At 42.2% G+C, this 15,559-nt stretch overlaps 5 protein-coding genes across 5 annotated transcripts; 3 read left to right on the top strand and 2 right to left on the bottom strand.

Annotated features, from left to right (window-relative positions):
* Nucleotides 1-57: 57 nt before the first annotated feature.
* BDR25DRAFT_269788 (carboxylic acid transporter protein-like protein) lies at nt 58-2,316 on the bottom strand. Its single transcript, XM_033687177.1, has 4 exons — nt 1,475-2,316; nt 1,287-1,421; nt 1,022-1,231; nt 58-947 (listed from the first exon to the last, which is right to left on the bottom strand). The coding sequence occupies exons 1-4, from the start codon at nt 1,982-1,984 to the stop codon at nt 288-290; spliced, it is 1,515 nt and encodes a 504-aa protein (XP_033542558.1). The 5' UTR covers nt 1,985-2,316; the 3' UTR covers nt 58-287.
* BDR25DRAFT_360233 (uncharacterized protein) lies at nt 2,261-3,490 on the top strand (the record flags this gene model as incomplete). The annotated part of the gene is made up of 9 exons (XM_033696215.1): nt 2,261-2,304; nt 2,358-2,502; nt 2,544-2,859; nt 2,892-2,959; nt 2,993-2,999; nt 3,075-3,153; nt 3,200-3,236; nt 3,268-3,305; nt 3,343-3,490. 9 exons carry the CDS (start codon nt 2,261-2,263, stop codon nt 3,488-3,490), a joined length of 882 nt encoding a protein of 293 aa, XP_033542557.1.
* A 156-nt stretch (nt 3,491-3,646) lies between these two features.
* BDR25DRAFT_360232 (uncharacterized protein) lies at nt 3,647-4,299 on the top strand (the record flags this gene model as incomplete). Its single annotated transcript, XM_033696214.1, has 3 exons — nt 3,647-3,743; nt 3,789-3,887; nt 3,938-4,299. 3 exons carry the CDS (start codon nt 3,647-3,649, stop codon nt 4,297-4,299), a joined length of 558 nt encoding a protein of 185 aa, XP_033542556.1.
* A 28-nt stretch (nt 4,300-4,327) lies between these two features.
* BDR25DRAFT_360231 (uncharacterized protein) lies at nt 4,328-6,011 on the bottom strand (the record flags this gene model as incomplete). The annotated part of the gene is made up of 13 exons (XM_033696213.1): nt 4,328-4,392; nt 4,447-4,530; nt 4,562-4,679; nt 4,712-4,756; nt 4,828-4,948; nt 5,014-5,158; nt 5,210-5,263; nt 5,305-5,312; nt 5,350-5,471; nt 5,517-5,559; nt 5,592-5,698; nt 5,790-5,938; nt 5,999-6,011. 13 exons carry the CDS (start codon nt 6,009-6,011, stop codon nt 4,328-4,330), a joined length of 1,074 nt encoding a protein of 357 aa, XP_033542555.1.
* A 1,349-nt stretch (nt 6,012-7,360) lies between these two features.
* BDR25DRAFT_294736 (uncharacterized protein) lies at nt 7,361-9,831 on the top strand (the record flags this gene model as incomplete). Its single annotated transcript, XM_033688801.1, has 3 exons — nt 7,361-7,520; nt 7,584-8,869; nt 8,983-9,831. 3 exons carry the CDS (start codon nt 7,361-7,363, stop codon nt 9,829-9,831), a joined length of 2,295 nt encoding a protein of 764 aa, XP_033542554.1.
* Between the last annotated feature and the right edge of the window lie 5,728 nt (nt 9,832-15,559).

The raw sequence follows: 15,559 nt of genomic DNA, 5'->3' as shown, positions 1-15,559 counted from the left end.
CCCAGATGAAAAGCAGGCAATCCTAGCAATATTAAAGAGATTATATCCATTACTTGACCGCAGTATGATGGGCGCCCATCATGTGGCGTAGGAGATTTAGTGGCTTCGCCTCATAGGTTCAGTTCACATCCACTATACTACGTTGTATCACGCCGGTGGCAGTTCGCACTTCACGTTTCCAAAGGCTCCCATTTCGTACATCACCCATCCCATTCCAACTTACCTTCCCTCTCCCAATTTTCCACCTCCACCTTCCCCATGTTTCATATAACCTCTACTGCATTCACTTATTGTTTGATATCTTGGATACTCCCCCTTTGCCCCTTCTCTTCATCCCCCTCAAGCACGTGCTTCATCGCTGCCTGGTCCCTATGTGTGGCCTCCGCCATATCATTATCATGCGCGACGTCGAACTTCCTTCCCCTATATTCCGGGCCAATGAAGGTGAGAAGTATGACGTAGGCGTAGACACAGCCCATAAAGATGCAGATGACTTTACCATATTCGTATCTCTTGACCTTTCCTTTAGGGGGAAGCGGGAACCTCTCACCAATGGTCGCTTCAATGGTGCTAGATGCTGAAGAAACGAGGTTACCGAGTTGATAGGAAGTGCCGACTACAAAGGTACGGAAGCTACCTGGAGAAAGCTCCATAAGGTGGATTGGAATAACACCCCAAGCTCCTTGCACGCAAAATTGTTCGAAGAAAGCTGGTCCGATGATCTTGGTGTTGTCGACGAAGCAGTAAGGGTAAAGCAACGCGCCACCTACGATGGAGATAAAGATGATGCTGAAGCGGCGACCGAATATGGAAGAACAGTAGCCGATTACTGTGCCGCCAGTCATAGCGCCAAGGTTAGCAACGACTTGCGTAACAGTGACGGCGTTGGGGGAGAAGTTGTACTGGGTCGAGAGCATGGTTGGGTAGAGGTCTTGGGATCCGTGGGACTGTCCAAATATCAGTACCTGCCCAATGCAAATTTCCCGGAACCAAATCCCGGTAGCTTCGTCAAGAAACTTACCATGAAGTTAAACCCAGCCATTAGGAGCACCATGTAGATCAGAAGCAGCCAATGGTTCTTCAGTGCAATCTTGCCTTCTTCAAGGAACACTTTCGCCGCATTTGGTGTAGATTCTCGGATGCGCTGACGCTCCTGATAGGCCTGAGTTTCGGGGAGAGAGAGACGGAAGAGGATGATGAGGACCGGAGGGCCAGCACCAAACCAGAAGAGCTTGAACACTCATTAGCCAATAAACTTCCACAAAATCGAGGAACCATATTCTTACTGGCCTCCAACCGTGTCCCACCGTATTCACGAACGCACGCGAGAAAATCGTGGCTAGCAGATATCCAAACGCATATCCTTGCTGCAGCATACCGGAGATGATACCTCGAGCCGCTTCTGGGCAATCTTCAAGCGCCTATATCAACCTTTCATCAGAATATGCAATCTCAAATGGAAGGAAGACCTTACCGTCGCTGCAGCATTGCCGTATAGTCCGCCCATGGCAATCCCAAACAAAGAACGAACCCCCAAAAAAGACTCATACGTACTGCAAAATCCGGTCCCCAATTCCAATACAATGAACAGTATGTTGTTAATAATGAAAGGCCATTTCCTGCCCCACCGATCCGCTGCAACTCCAAATATAATACTTCCGACCGACCTCAACATCAATACGAGGGTAATCCCCCACGTGATATCCGTCTTGGTCTTACCGAATGATTCGGCAAGGTCTTCCACGGTAAGAGATACGGTGAAAAAGTCGAAAGCGTCCCAGGACCAGGCAAAAAATGCGACCAGGAAGAACATCCATTGCTGGAGATTAAGCAGGGCGAGGAGTTTGAAAGGGTTTTCAACCTTGTCCATCACAGGTTTCAGCGTTGGGACTCGTGTCGCAACGTAGTGGCCGATGGACATATGTTCGACAGGTTCGGGAGGGCCAAGAAAGGCGCGCTCTTCATGGGCTGGTTTTTCCTCCATAGTGAGGGTGGACTGAGATGAAAGTATCTGCAATCTCTTAAGATGGATAAAGAAAGGTTGTTGAGGTGTCGGTGTGATATACCAAGTCGCGAGCGCCTCTGAAAATCAGACCTCGGCGTTTGAAGGAGGAAAGGAAGCAATGCACAACACCATCAGCTGTCGTCGCACACAACTAGGGCCTTTTTCTTCTTTTCCCTCACCCGATCGCCGCGCGACCTTCTCAAAAGCGCAAGTCAACTTCATGTCCACGGTCCCCATGACATTCCCCACCTGCCCATGCCCCAAGCACTCACCCCGCAGGCGGACAACCCAATCCTGGGGTACGATTGGAGGAGATGTTTGCACAGGCAGCATCAGAAACACAATCTCGAAGGTGGCGTTTAAACGCCAAGGCACCAAGGAGCGCCAGTGGATGCTTAGTGGAAGACAAGCCCGGGCAAGACGGCTTCATGGCGCACAAAAGCTTTGTCAAGAGCCGGTGGCACCAGAGTGGCAGAGAGCTTGTTTGCAGAATCTTCGTTTCTTTTTAAAGCTCCCTCTCGCATGATTCCAACGGCAGCGTCGCGCCAGCTATGGATGGTGGAATGCTGCTCATGATGGACGGTCGAACAAAATAATTGTTTTTGGTGTCCTGTCCTGGATGGAAGGTTGCCTCGTGGGTGAGGTTTTCAAGCACCCCAGAAGCCGGGCACAGATCGGCGTCAACATCTCTCCTGATTTGTCCGCCACGACATCCGTCAACCGCATATCTCGAATGATTCCAGAACTCTCCACAGCGGAAGCCAGTTCTGACTCCGAATCACCTCCGCTCGACTCCAAATTTCGGGCACGAAAGCAGCTGCTTCCGATAACAAGCTATTGCCCCATCCTCGATCGTGAACCTTGAAGCCATGCATGACTTAGCAAGGTGCTCAAAAGACTGGTATCGAGGTTTACGCACCGGCATTACATCGAATGGGGGAAACTGGACCATGGGTTATCGCATATGCGCCGCATGATAAATTCTAGAACACGGGTTCCAGGTTTAGATAAGAGATCTCTTGCGTAAGAGCACCTGACCCAAGGTTATGGGCACCAATTATGAATTGAGGCGCAAACCTGGCTGAGCCGAACCACACAGCTGTGGATAATAACAAAGCTGTTGGCACAAAGAAATTATCTACGCCGAGGTCTCTATATTACCCTTGGTGTTTGACGTCACCCACTCGCGAATAGTGTTACCAAAGTGCGATTCCTTCCGGTACACCTCCAAGTCCTCAATCTCGGCATCCTGCCCTCCACAGAATACACTTTACAGGGAACAGGGCCTGATATCTTTCCTGTCTAATCTCATAATTGTGCGACGAAAATCACCTCAGTTGGTCACTCCGGAGCCCATCATTCATGAACAAACGGGGCATCCTACTCAAGGCTCAACCCGAAGCTAGTTGTACTCGCGTGCGGCAAATGCACTCAGGCCCAAGGAAAAGCAAGCTCCACTCCAGCAAAAACTCTAAATCCACCTAGAGACACTTGATACCTGCCGCTTGTTTCTTCAACACCTGTGTACTGCAATTATGAAGCACTCTACTAGCACAAGAAGTCCATAGCTACGTCCCGCTCGCTTTAAGGGACAGGCTTATTTCAAGCGAAGCTTAATTGCAAATCCACTCAAAAGCAGAAATGGTGGCGAAGCGCAACCCTAGGAAAATAAATTGTAACCTTAAACACTCTGTGCCAAATGCTTGTATTGACGCCTGCCTGAAGGACTTGTTTCGAAGTCCTGGAATATACCTTTTTAAGTTATCGGACGGATAATGTCCAGATGAACGCAGACATACTTCTACCAAACCTTATCTATTAGCGTCTCCACGACATGAAATAGCAGTCCAAGAGCTGAAGCACTTGTGGTACCTGCGCTTGAGTATGTAACAATACGAACTTTTTTCAGCCTCCGACGCAACACACACCTAGAGTGGACACGCCATGCTCTCATCAGATGGTTGTGCAAGCAAACTCCTTCCGTACAGCCTATTCCTTCGAACCTTTACAGGAATTTTAGGCATGTTCCTGTAGATCTGGGGGCCGTCAGACTAGAAACCAATCCTAATATTCATCGCCTTCCATTCTTTCAGGCACACGCAAGTAAAATAGCTCTACATAAAATTGGCGTAAAACTTCCGTTCCAAGAAATGGCACTGATGACAATACTTGCAACTGCACCACCCGACCAACGCGCCGTGGAATGCGGTACCAAAGCAGGCGCAGAGGTTGCACTAGGCACCGTCGAACTCGACCTACCCGTAGAATCTCCACTCAAACTCCCATTACCATAACAAAACATCTCTGACAACACCACCCTCATCAACTGCCCTCAATTGCACCGTTTCCCCTCCGCCTTTCCCATCCGCTTGCCGTGGCGTAAACTCCTGACTATCATAATTCACACGAGCACCATCACGTTACTAAAAGAAACAACCGACTGATAGCCGGGAGATCGTTTTCATTGACGTTCTGTATCGGGTTGGTGGGGATGTTGCGGACGGATGCGTTTTGCATGACCGCGCCTGTGGTATGGTCTATGAGGGGTTCCGGGACAACGAGTTGGGAGTTGGGGATGCGGATTGGGATGTCGATTTGGAGGGAGTATGTTAGTCACCATAGTAGCCACTATTTGGGTTATCAGCGTGCGAATGTGAACACGGATAGAGGGAAACTGATGTAGGAAAGAGAGTAGAGAGACATGACATTCACGCCTTCAGGTTCAAAGAGTACAGTGAAAAAACTAATCCCCTTTACTCTTCATAGCATCCCTTATATATATACCTCCTATCAAGGCTCTTATATTGTTCCAATAATCAAACGGTATCCGCTGTAAAGTTCTCTCCGTTTCCTGTGAGGGATTTTCGAAGCTTCCAAGATTGAGGGAACCTCATATAAGTTGGTTTCGTGGACCGCTTGCTAGACGCCAGAAGATGGAGGAAGCTCGAGAGCTAATGCACTCGGCCTTATTTACTAATTTAGAAGGTTGAGAAGGGAAGAGTCACGACCGAGACCTAGCTGAGCTTGATTTACGTAGGCTTGATTGAGGTCTTTGTTGGGAATTCCGAATGCGAAATTTTCGGCGATATATTGGATTGGAGATAAAGGTATCCTTTATCCATTGCGCACTGATTTTGTCTCTCTGAAATCTCGCTGTGGAGGTAATTTCAGTGGAAGTGTTATTCGGGTTGTATTGTCCTCAACGGAAGGTCATGAAGGCAGTCGTGGAGAAATCCGACCCACAATAGCCATTAGACCCTTAGAAGTTAGTCTTGTTGCAACTTAATCTTTAAGTTTACGTAAATCACTAGCTTGACTGTTAGAAGTAGTAGAGCATTACTTACGCGCCTGAGAGCATGGAAATAATCTGAAAAGGCGCCCCAAGATCCAATGATATGCCCCCGATGTTCGCCTTGTTGGCGAACTCCAAATCTTGAATAGGCAGACAGGAGTTTCGGTTGACAAGCTACTGCTGTGGAGGTAAAGGTCTAAAACAGCAAGGATACATAACGTAGGAATTAAGGTCGGAAAAGGTAGAAACCCTCAGATGTAGTCTGATTAGTATATCGTCGCACACATCTTAGACGAGGAAACAGGGGAGAGCAATGTGAACAAGGAGATTGGAGTGAACTTGGAATCAACAGGATGGCGAGCAAATGCGCCATAGATTCTTGAATTGCTTTTCAATACGTGCTATCATGCAACAAACTAATACAGTCGGCATTTTACAGAAGGGTAGAGGTAATCGATTTATGTGTTAAATATCACTGCCTTCACCGATTACTCTCGTATAGCTCTGAAGGTTCAGATCGTAAATTGTACACAAAGCTCCTATAAGATTTAAATCTAACACTGCCAATGACACGGTTATGTTACAGCTATCCAACCCCTGAGTACCCTTAGGCTTGGCACGGGGTATATAGGCTCCTCGGCCTCCGTACCTCTGCCTCCGACCCTAAGGTTTACTCTCTCTCTTGTAGCTCTGCTACACACCCCTATCCTGCATTCCCTCTCTGTGCCTCGTGCTTCTTGCTCGATACCTCTTACACAATCCTACTGTCAGGTGAGATACTAACTTATCACTAACAATCTCTCTCCCTAGGATCAAAGTTAACATATAGTTTATTGCAGTGTAATATAATTTGCTGCAAGTTACAGTTTTTTACTGCATTTTGCGGCAAACTACCGTAATTTTCTTTATGCTACGTAATCTCTAGCGAATACTCCTAGAGACTAGCCTATTATAGTAAATCTCTAATTATAATAATAGTGCTATTATTATCTACTTCATTTAGCAAAACTCTTACATTTATGTAAGCTTTAGTATTTTAGAACATGCATACATGCATGCTCAAGCGGGTGAGCTCTTCTAACTTAGCGTGAAGAACTCGGCCATTCGCCTTTGAACCACGCGACGCGTGACGTGGCTCATCTATCTCGTTTTACTAACTACGGTTATAGTGACAAGGAAAATCTCCACGATTTTGATAAGTGTGGGGGTTGGCCACTTTGTCACGAGCATGCAGTGGTTGGGTGGGAGCTTGGGGGTTTAGCGGTATTGGGGCTGAGCCATGGACTACGCGGATGGAAATGAAAGCTAAGAACGAGGCAAAAAAAGCCGCGGATACAAAGTCCCAATAATTGGATAAATTCCTTGTTTGACCAGGGATCTCTCTTACAACTACTTTCTTTTGAGTGTAGAAATTGGGGTGGTTACATAGGTAACGAATTTTATCGCCGTTGCAGTGCCCCAACCTCCAACCCATTTTGCTTTTCCTCTGCCCCTCTGGATGCAAACACGCTAGCATGACCGTATCCAGTTGTTTTTATTCGTGCTCCACATCGGTTACATAGGATGTTATCATTCTCATGCTCGCCTTAGGATAGCTCGGCGAATGAGCATTCTGGACGCGTTTGCGTAATTGGCGTGGCAGTGCTACTGATTCGTATCCCTTCGATTGTTGAATGAGGCTTCACCGGTCGGCCTTCGACTTTAGCTTACGCCTATAGGTTATCTTTTTAAACCATTTGTTTCTTGGCCATTTCCTATATCTTCAAAATCCCCTCATTTCTCAATATCTTAAACCCCTCCAGAACACCTCTGCCCTCACTTACTCATATCCCCCTTCACACAGTACCTTTCCATATATTTCCCCCCTCCTATCTACTATGTCGGGCAATATACCCCCCTTAGAAGGGCGGAAGAAGAGGAATTGGCGACGTTCTTTAGCAATTCGAGAGATGGTGAAGGTGAGTGGGGAGCTTCCGCCTTGCGCTTCCCAGCCGCTCTCCGGACAAGCTTCTTCGTTGAATGTTGCTTGTGGGGAACCGGTCCCAGCCACGGATGTAGGACTGATGAGTTTAAACTTCACACCTAGTCCATTCGATATTCCAACGCCAGCAGAATGCATCGCGCACTTGAAACTGCTGCATGCGTTCGCGAAGCTAAGACATGAGGTTGGGAATCAAGATGGCTTATTCGGCATTGAATTCAGGAAGGTGAGCGGAGTACTGGGTACGAAAGATGTGGAAGAACTAGGAATTTACACGCCTACGAGGAACGCCGACCATCAGCGAGAGGGTATGCATGAGGCAAACCCTTCCAAGGCGGCAGCAAGGGGGCACACCCTGAGTGAGAAAGAGATAGCAGAAGTAGATCTCGCAGAAAGGATTCGAGAGAAGAGATGGACGGTCTTTGTCACTGCAGCAGTGGATCGATTTGAAAAGTGGTGGGACACCCTGCCTTCACATTCTGATTTGTACAGCTCTCCTCTCAACATGTCAATGTTCATTATGTTCGGAGCTTCCCGGCCAGATTTGTTCCCCACCCATGGGGCCGGAATGGGGCAAGATATTAATGAGAGACTTCCGCCGCTAGATGTTCTGATGGTATGGCACGCCTACATGCTGAACCCTCAGGCTTATCTTGAGGATTGTATGAGACTATCTCGGCACCAAATCTGGTCAACCCCCTTCCCCTGGGAGTTGATCAACTCCTCTATTGACTCGGAAACATTCGAATACAACCCACCGGAAGCAGCGAAACACAATTGGGAGTCGACTACTGACCTGCCTTGGGGAAGTATTCACGATGCACCGTTTGGGAACAAATACAGCACTGTCCTTCGCTGTCCGAAATGCCTCCAAAATCTCGACGTTCCGTGGACTCGTCCTCCAATGACTTCTGGGCCTGAAACCCTTGAGGCGTATCTGGAGTACGACACTGGGTTCGCTGGCCAACAGTTTCAAGAATCGTGTCCAAGTTGTGACTTAGTCATTAAACACGAGACATTACGAGTTGGGAAGTTTATTTCAGACGCAGAGGCAGTACTGAGGCAGTCTCTCCCTCTGCCAGGCACTATCCTTAACCCCCAGGGCATACCGCAGATGGTAGACCCTGGTAAGGGAATCAACACACACGACCCCTTCTTTCCTAACCGCCTGATCCAAAATGCACCACGGTGGCAGCCCGACTATCTACGCATGGAAATCGCCACCCTTTCCATTGAGTGCCTCAGGTCGCGCCTAGAAAATGTCGTCTCATCGTTTCCATCAATGGAACTCATTCATGCAAACATTGAACAACTTCATCCTCAATCCCTCGGCAAGGCATCTAGGATCGCAATAAGGAAGTGGTTGAGTCATTACTGGGACAATTCGAGTCCGTTTGGCTTAGATCTTGTGGGGGCGGTGATTAGACAGAGCAGCTTTGTGCTTAAGATGCGGAATATTGATTGGCTGCATAGCCCTGCAGTTCTAACGACGGCCCAGAGGCTAATAGTGAAGTATCATCGGTTTGTACAAATTGTGGCGGAGAATCCGAACAAAGTTGCTGTGCCGACGCTGGATGTAGATTTAGCATGGGTAAGTCTGATTCTTTCACCTGCCTGTGGGTTTCGTCCCTACTCACATTTTATTTCCGCAATTTTCTGGTTATATCAATCGAAATGAATATATTGCTGATAGTGTTGTTGTAGCACACCCACCAACTCTCTCCCAAAATCTACTCCAGCTACACCTTAGCCGAAACCAAGAAATTCCTCAATCACGACGACAAAATCATTGAAGGTACTCTACACACCCAATTCCAATGGACCTCAGCCCAATACGAGAAGAAATACGGCCAGCCATATGCCGAATGCGCCTGCTGGTACTGCGAATGCACTCGTGAACCCCTCCGAAGTAGTTTTACTAGTAAGATTAATCCATTTAGGGGCCGTAAGATTGCCGATGTGGAGAAGAGAATCGAGAATGGGGAGTTGGGCAAAGACCCTGTGATAGGAGTGCACATTAGTGCACATAATGCCATCCGCGAAAATACAAAAAACCCTTCCGCTGGATACGATACCTCTGCCTACCAACACAGCCGTGAGCTCGAAGGTCTCAATCGTACATATGGTCGTGTCCTGCATCGCTACAATAAAAAGAAAGCATCCTCCTCGGCTCCAAGAAAAAAAAACAACTCCTACGTTCATGGTGCTTATGGTTATCCCTTATACTACCCCGTCTATGTTCCCTACCTTGCCGAACCAACATGTGAGCACGACCGGTATACGATGGCGACTGGGGGTGGAAGGGAAGGAGCAGGGTGTGTCTATGAGACTTGCTCAACTGCAGCGAGTCTAGGGAGTTGTGCTATAGGGGGCAGAGGACCGGCGTGTAATGTCGGTTGTGGGGAACGGGGGTTAGCGACTGGAGGGGGACGGTGTGGTGTGAACTGTGGTGGTGGTGGTGGTGGTGGTGGTGGAAATGGGGGTGGTGATGGGGATGGCGGGGATGGCGGCGGGAATGGTGGTGGCGGAGGATGTGGAGGGTGTGGAGGGTAGATTGTGTTACGACACGACAATTGGCCAGGAGGAGCACCGCCAAGGCCAACACCATGGAGGAAGGATGGACGTGATAATCTGGATCATGTGATGTGCTCACAAGGCTTGACATCAGCAAGCATCGATGAGCATCGCGCCAAGCCTGCGAGCACATCATCACCTGATCTGAGCATGTCACGCGGTTTGGGTTGGTCCGTCCTTCTCCCATGGGGTTGGTCTTAGAGGTGTTCCCTGTGGCCTAACCAGACCGTTGTAGCACATTGACGTTATATCCAGCCTTGGTCATATCCCTAATGGCTCGCCCTCTGTTACAGAATTGGCTCCCCTCTCTTACAAAGGACAACGCGGTAAAAATTGTGTCGATCTCCGAGGTTCACGACTTCACCAAGCTGGACTAAGCATGGACGTTGAGAAGGCGAGTACATTTCAAGCCGGATGGAAGTTTTAAGGATGTTGACGTAGCAATCGTAAAGGGTGAAGAGATCAGACTGTAGCTCCTGGCAGAGGGATCTTGCGAGGTCTCCACAATGTTCAGTCGGCCTGAGTCAACTGTAGCGTAGGTGATTTCAGCCTAGCACAAAAAGTTGATACCTAATGACAATAATTAGCACTTATCCGACTCTACGTCAGGAATTCTTTAAATCCAAGTTTCACATGATAAACCTTCAACAATTCTTACAACCAATTCTTAGCCTTGCTCAGCCTCGTCTCGCCTGGCCTTGGCCACTAGAAGCGCCACAATGCACCTCGTAATCAAATATTACACTATCTCTACCGCCAAGCCCTCTCTCCTATTGGTCCGGATATAAGCCGGCTATTAATTTAATTAGTAGAAAATTAGTAACTAAAAAGCCGCGTTACTGTTTGTTTTTAAGCTTTAAGTAATTGTTCTGCTATGCTACATGCTTAATCTAGTCTTCTTTTTTTCCTATTGTAATTAACTACTGCATAGTTAGGGGTGTAAAAATTACTTCTACAGTGTAATTTTTCCTGCTAAATGTAATTAGCTTTGCTAAGACCTTCTAAGCAAAGCCTGCTATAGGCAAAAAGGGGGTTCTAGAGAATCTCCCCCTAGTTAAGCAAAACAGTAGTGCAACTTTAGGCTTTAGCTCTATATCTGCTCTAACCTGTTCTAATCTTTTCTAACTAGACATTATCTGCTTTAATACCTTTGCAGCCTTAGTTAACTTTACTTTATAATAATAATAAGTTATAGTAAGCTACTGTATTATAGCTATCTATAATGTATATAAGTGTATTAGGTTATCCTATGTTATCTACTAACCTCTATAAAGAATTATAAAGGCCTTAAGATTACACCTAACATAATATTAGCCTAATGTAAAACACTTTTAACTGTTTCCTCTTTTCTTTAAGCTATAAAGCTATACTAATTATATTAAAATTAAGAGCATATTTACATACTATAAACTATTATATAGGGGGTAAGGGCTTAAAGGCGTTTTATTACTTAAAATAATAAGTTTAGATAGCTTAAATTTTTTTTTATATAAAATTTTTTCTTAGAGGTTTTTAGCCTAATTAAGTCCTTTTCTAAACTTAATAAGGACGCTGTTTTAGAAAAGGTTATACTTCTAGAGACTCTAAAAAAACAAATTTATTTAGTGTAGTATAGGCCTTACTACGCCTTATTTTAATAGGCAGGATTTTAATCTACTTAAAGTTAATTTATCTTTAATCTGCTTTAACTTTTTTTAATTAGTACTTTTCTCTCTTAACCTGTCCTTTTTTTTCTATTATACAGTGTTATCCTTTTATATTATTGCTATATAGACTTATTGCTTACTTTCTGCCTAGTCTATAATAACTACAGACCCCTCTTTAACTTCCTTACTAATAAAGTTAGAGCTTCTTATTGCTAGTGCAACAGACATAGCTGTGTAGTATGTTACTTTATTATAATTATTATATTCTTTAGCGCTTATATCTAGTTTTATCTAGGCGTGTTAGCTATTAGCTAATGTTAACTCTAATGCATAACCTTTAAAACATGTTTAAGCTTGCGCTACTACAGTCTAATTAGGTCTATGCTAGGGCTAACCTGCACATGCTAGGCGTGACACTACATTAAGTAGAACGCTAGTGCTTAATTAATTATTTTATACATATTAAGACTTTTTTAAGACTTTTACACTTTTTTTTACTTCTTTTACGCTATCTATCTAGATCTATTGTAATATATAATTAACCCCTTTTAAGTCCTTTACACTAACTTCTACTTCTTCTACGCTGTCTATATATATACATTATTATAATATATAGCTAACCTTATAAAGACCTGTTTAATCTCTACCCTTTTAACATACTTTAGATTAGCCTGCTTTATCTTTATTTATGTGTAGAGATTAGAAGTAACTAAAGGCTAGTCTTTTATAAAATAATTTACTAAAGGCATATATTATTACTACTATAGACTATATTACTCTTATTAACTTTAGTTTAATGTAAAATCTTATAAGCAGCTGTTTTAACTGTAGTGCCTTTTACTAGCCTAAGGAGCAGGTTAATAAGAGTTAGGCAGATTCTCTTTAGTACTCTATATATTGCCTAATAAGTGATATTAACCTTCTAACCTTTCTAGATCTACCTCTATTCCTGTGTTGTCTTTTGCAGGGTAGGCACTTACTTAGCAGATCCTTTTAGAAGTATCTTTAATTATATAACACAGCTTTAGCTTTTATGTTAGCTAACTATAAATAAACAAATTAAGGTGTGTGTAGCATAGGCGTAAAAGTTTTTTAGATTATAGGGGAGATGTACTATATGCACAGCCTATTAGAGCCTGCTAAGGGGGACGTCCCTTTTTACGCACAGCTGTACTTTTACAATCCTGCCTAGGCTAACAGTGCGCGTATAGGGCATTAGGCTAATAGTAGTCTTAATCTAACTATACTTACACAGCTGCTACAGATAGTTAAGACAGATTATAATAATCTTTAGATTAAAATATACAAAACTGCACATAAGTAGTTGCAGTAAGCTTATAAGCAAGATAAGGAATTATAGATTACTTTTAATTTATAACTATAGTTAATTATGCAGGCTAGGGCTAATTAACATTAAGAGAACTTACTTATTACTAAGAAGATTGCTACTCTAGTTTATAATAAGCTAGTTAAAGATTATAACTAAAATCTTATTTTTTACTACTAACTTAGCCCTAATCTAAAATACTGTTAGTCTTTATACTAAAGAATTAAACATACACATGCAGCATATTAGCTTCTCTACTACATTTTAATGTTTTTATAGAGTACCTTTAGGTTTTACTATAGTTTACAGCTGTGTACTTTATGCATGTCTTGCACTTAGGATACTTTAACTAATTTTAAGTATTACTAATTCTACTTATTTTTTTAGTGTAGTAGTCTTATTATGCTTTTTAATTATAGTCTGTTATTCTAGTAATTTGTTATTAACTACTAGGCTTAGTGTAAACAGAGAAAGTTATAGTAGATTATAGTAAATTAAAAACAGTTACATGCTAATTTATATTAAGAAGTGTGTAATGCATTAGATTAAGACAACTTTTAGGCTAATTTAGTTAGGATTTAGACTATTCTTTCTTTAAGTTACATTAGCAGCAGTTACTTTATTACATAGTATTATTAGAACTTTATAGCTATTATTTAAAAGCTTAGTTAACCTACTTTGTTTATTACTTTTACTGCTAATCCTAAATAGCTGGAGTTAGAGCAGGAGATTAGTACGTCCTTTTAGCTATTAGATTAGCTAGATCTAGTTGCGCGCGTTTTTAAGCTGCGTCTTAACTCCCTCCTTACAGACCTCTAAACTAACTATGTATTTAGCTAGTATACTAGTATTATGTATACTATTAAGTACTAGAAGTAGGGTTTATTTTATGCTTACATTTTACTCTTTCTATGTTATAATTACTATAATTAGTTCCTTAATCTAAACTTTATTAATTAGGTTATATAGGCTAAGCTTCTTATAAAGGCTTAAGATCTAGATAGAGTTTTAAGTAACATTATTAAAACTACTATAGTTTATAGGCTATGTAGAACCTTAAATCCTAGCATGCCCTGTATACAGACTACAGAGCGTTCTCTCTAAGCAACCTATTAGAAGCAATTTCTAAAGAAATACACTAATAAGACTTTAGTTAGTAGAGACAGTTATCTTATATATTAGTGTTAACTTAGTTTAACTTAGGTTGTAAAGTGTTATAGTTAAGACATTATAGTTAATAATTACTAAGTAGTGCCTTATAGTCTATACCTTTTACATAAGTACAACGCACATGTTAATGTAGAGGTCTGTGCCTCTATAAAGTTAGTTAAATATATACATAAGTATATCTATAAGGGCACTAATTAGGTTGTTATCTGTATCTAGTAAGAAGATAAAGTTGCCTAGTATCTAAACATGCGCTATATTAGACTAACTAAGGCTGTTTAGCAATTAATAGAGTTTAAAGTTTATAAGAAGAAGCCTTCTGTTATTTAATTAGTAGTGCATTTACTAAGACAGCATATAGTCACCTTTTATAATAAGGACAGTGCTAAATAGGTAGAGATTGCAGTTAAACAGAAAAAATTATTATTAATAAAATAGTTAGAGTATAATGCTCTTTATATAAATAAGTGTAATCTTCTTTACTAGAACTTTCTAACCTAGTATTATTAGAATCTAGGGAAAGATAGTAGTAAATAGACTTAGTTCTAACATAATTAGTACTTTATTAGTTGTGTCTACTTCTGTAGTTCTTCCTTTAGGGAGTGTTTTTATTTTAGAATGCTTTTTACATAAATTCTAGGCGCAATTAGTTTTAAACATCTCTGTATAGTTAATAGTTAGATCTAACCTACTTTTAAAGACACCTATTTAGCTCTTAATCTCTTAGTTAAAGATAAATTATAGTAGTATATATTTTTTAAGCTTTAGCATTTAGCACTTACTTTTAAGTTATGTTATGTCTTTCTCTAGGCCTTAGTCTTTAGAAATGTAGGTAATTTTATAGTGTTATAGAATAAGTTCTTCTAACATCTATCTAACAACCTGCCCCTCTGCTTAGAATAAATAGTGTTGCCCCCTAGTATTACTAATTCTGTAAAGGATCTATGCTTATAGCTAATTAACTAGGCTATGCTTAAGTTATTTAAAAAGAACCTTTTTAATTTTAATATACTTATACTATAGAGATATTAAGTGTAGGAGGCTATTAATCTATTAGTTGCTAAGCAGCTTAATTACAACGCTGTAAAGCAAGATCTTAATTATACTAATGCGTATAACAAGCTAAATAAGGCCTAACTAGAAGTTTTTTATGCTATTACTTAGTCTATCCTTACTATGCTATAATTTAGTTGCTACTTTATTTAGGGCCCTAGCAAAACTAGAAAGACCTTTTTATATAAGACTATTTACACTTATTTTTAGACCTAACGCAAGATTGTTTTGTGCATAGCATTGTCTAGTATTGCTGCGCTTCTCTTTCCTAGCAGCTGCACTGCTTATTATTAGTTTAAGATACTTATTAATATTAAAAACAGATCTACCTGCTTTATGCATGTAAACTCTCCTACTGCAGACCTTATTTGTTAGACAGATTTAATTATATAGGATAAAGTCCTAATGCAGCACTAGTACTGCTTTAAAGCAGTTAACTATACACTATAAAATATTATAAAGAACAACTCCCTATTTAGAGGTATTCTAGTGCTATTAGAAGGGGACTTTGCCT

The sequence above is a fragment of the Lindgomyces ingoldianus genome, assembly GCF_010093535.1.
Source record: "Lindgomyces ingoldianus strain ATCC 200398 unplaced genomic scaffold BDR25scaffold_37, whole genome shotgun sequence".
In the NCBI taxonomy this organism is placed as follows: Eukaryota; Fungi; Ascomycota; class Dothideomycetes; order Pleosporales; family Lindgomycetaceae; genus Lindgomyces; species Lindgomyces ingoldianus.
This window is presented reverse-complemented; position numbering and strand designations above follow the sequence as displayed.

Bases quoted from the DNA above. Each gene is read 5' to 3' on its own strand.
- BDR25DRAFT_269788 (XM_033687177.1), bottom strand. From the start codon at position 1,984: ATGGAGGAAAAACCAGCCCATGAAGAGCGCGCCTTTCTTGGCCCTCCC. The intron at 1,422-1,474 runs GTAAGGTCTTCC...AGGTTGATATAG, and splicing joins ACGGCAATGCTGCAGCGACG to GCGCTTGAAGATTGCCCAGA. The intron at 1,232-1,286 runs GTAAGAATATGG...TGAGTGTTCAAG, and splicing joins TGGGACACGGTTGGAGGCCA to CTCTTCTGGTTTGGTGCTGG.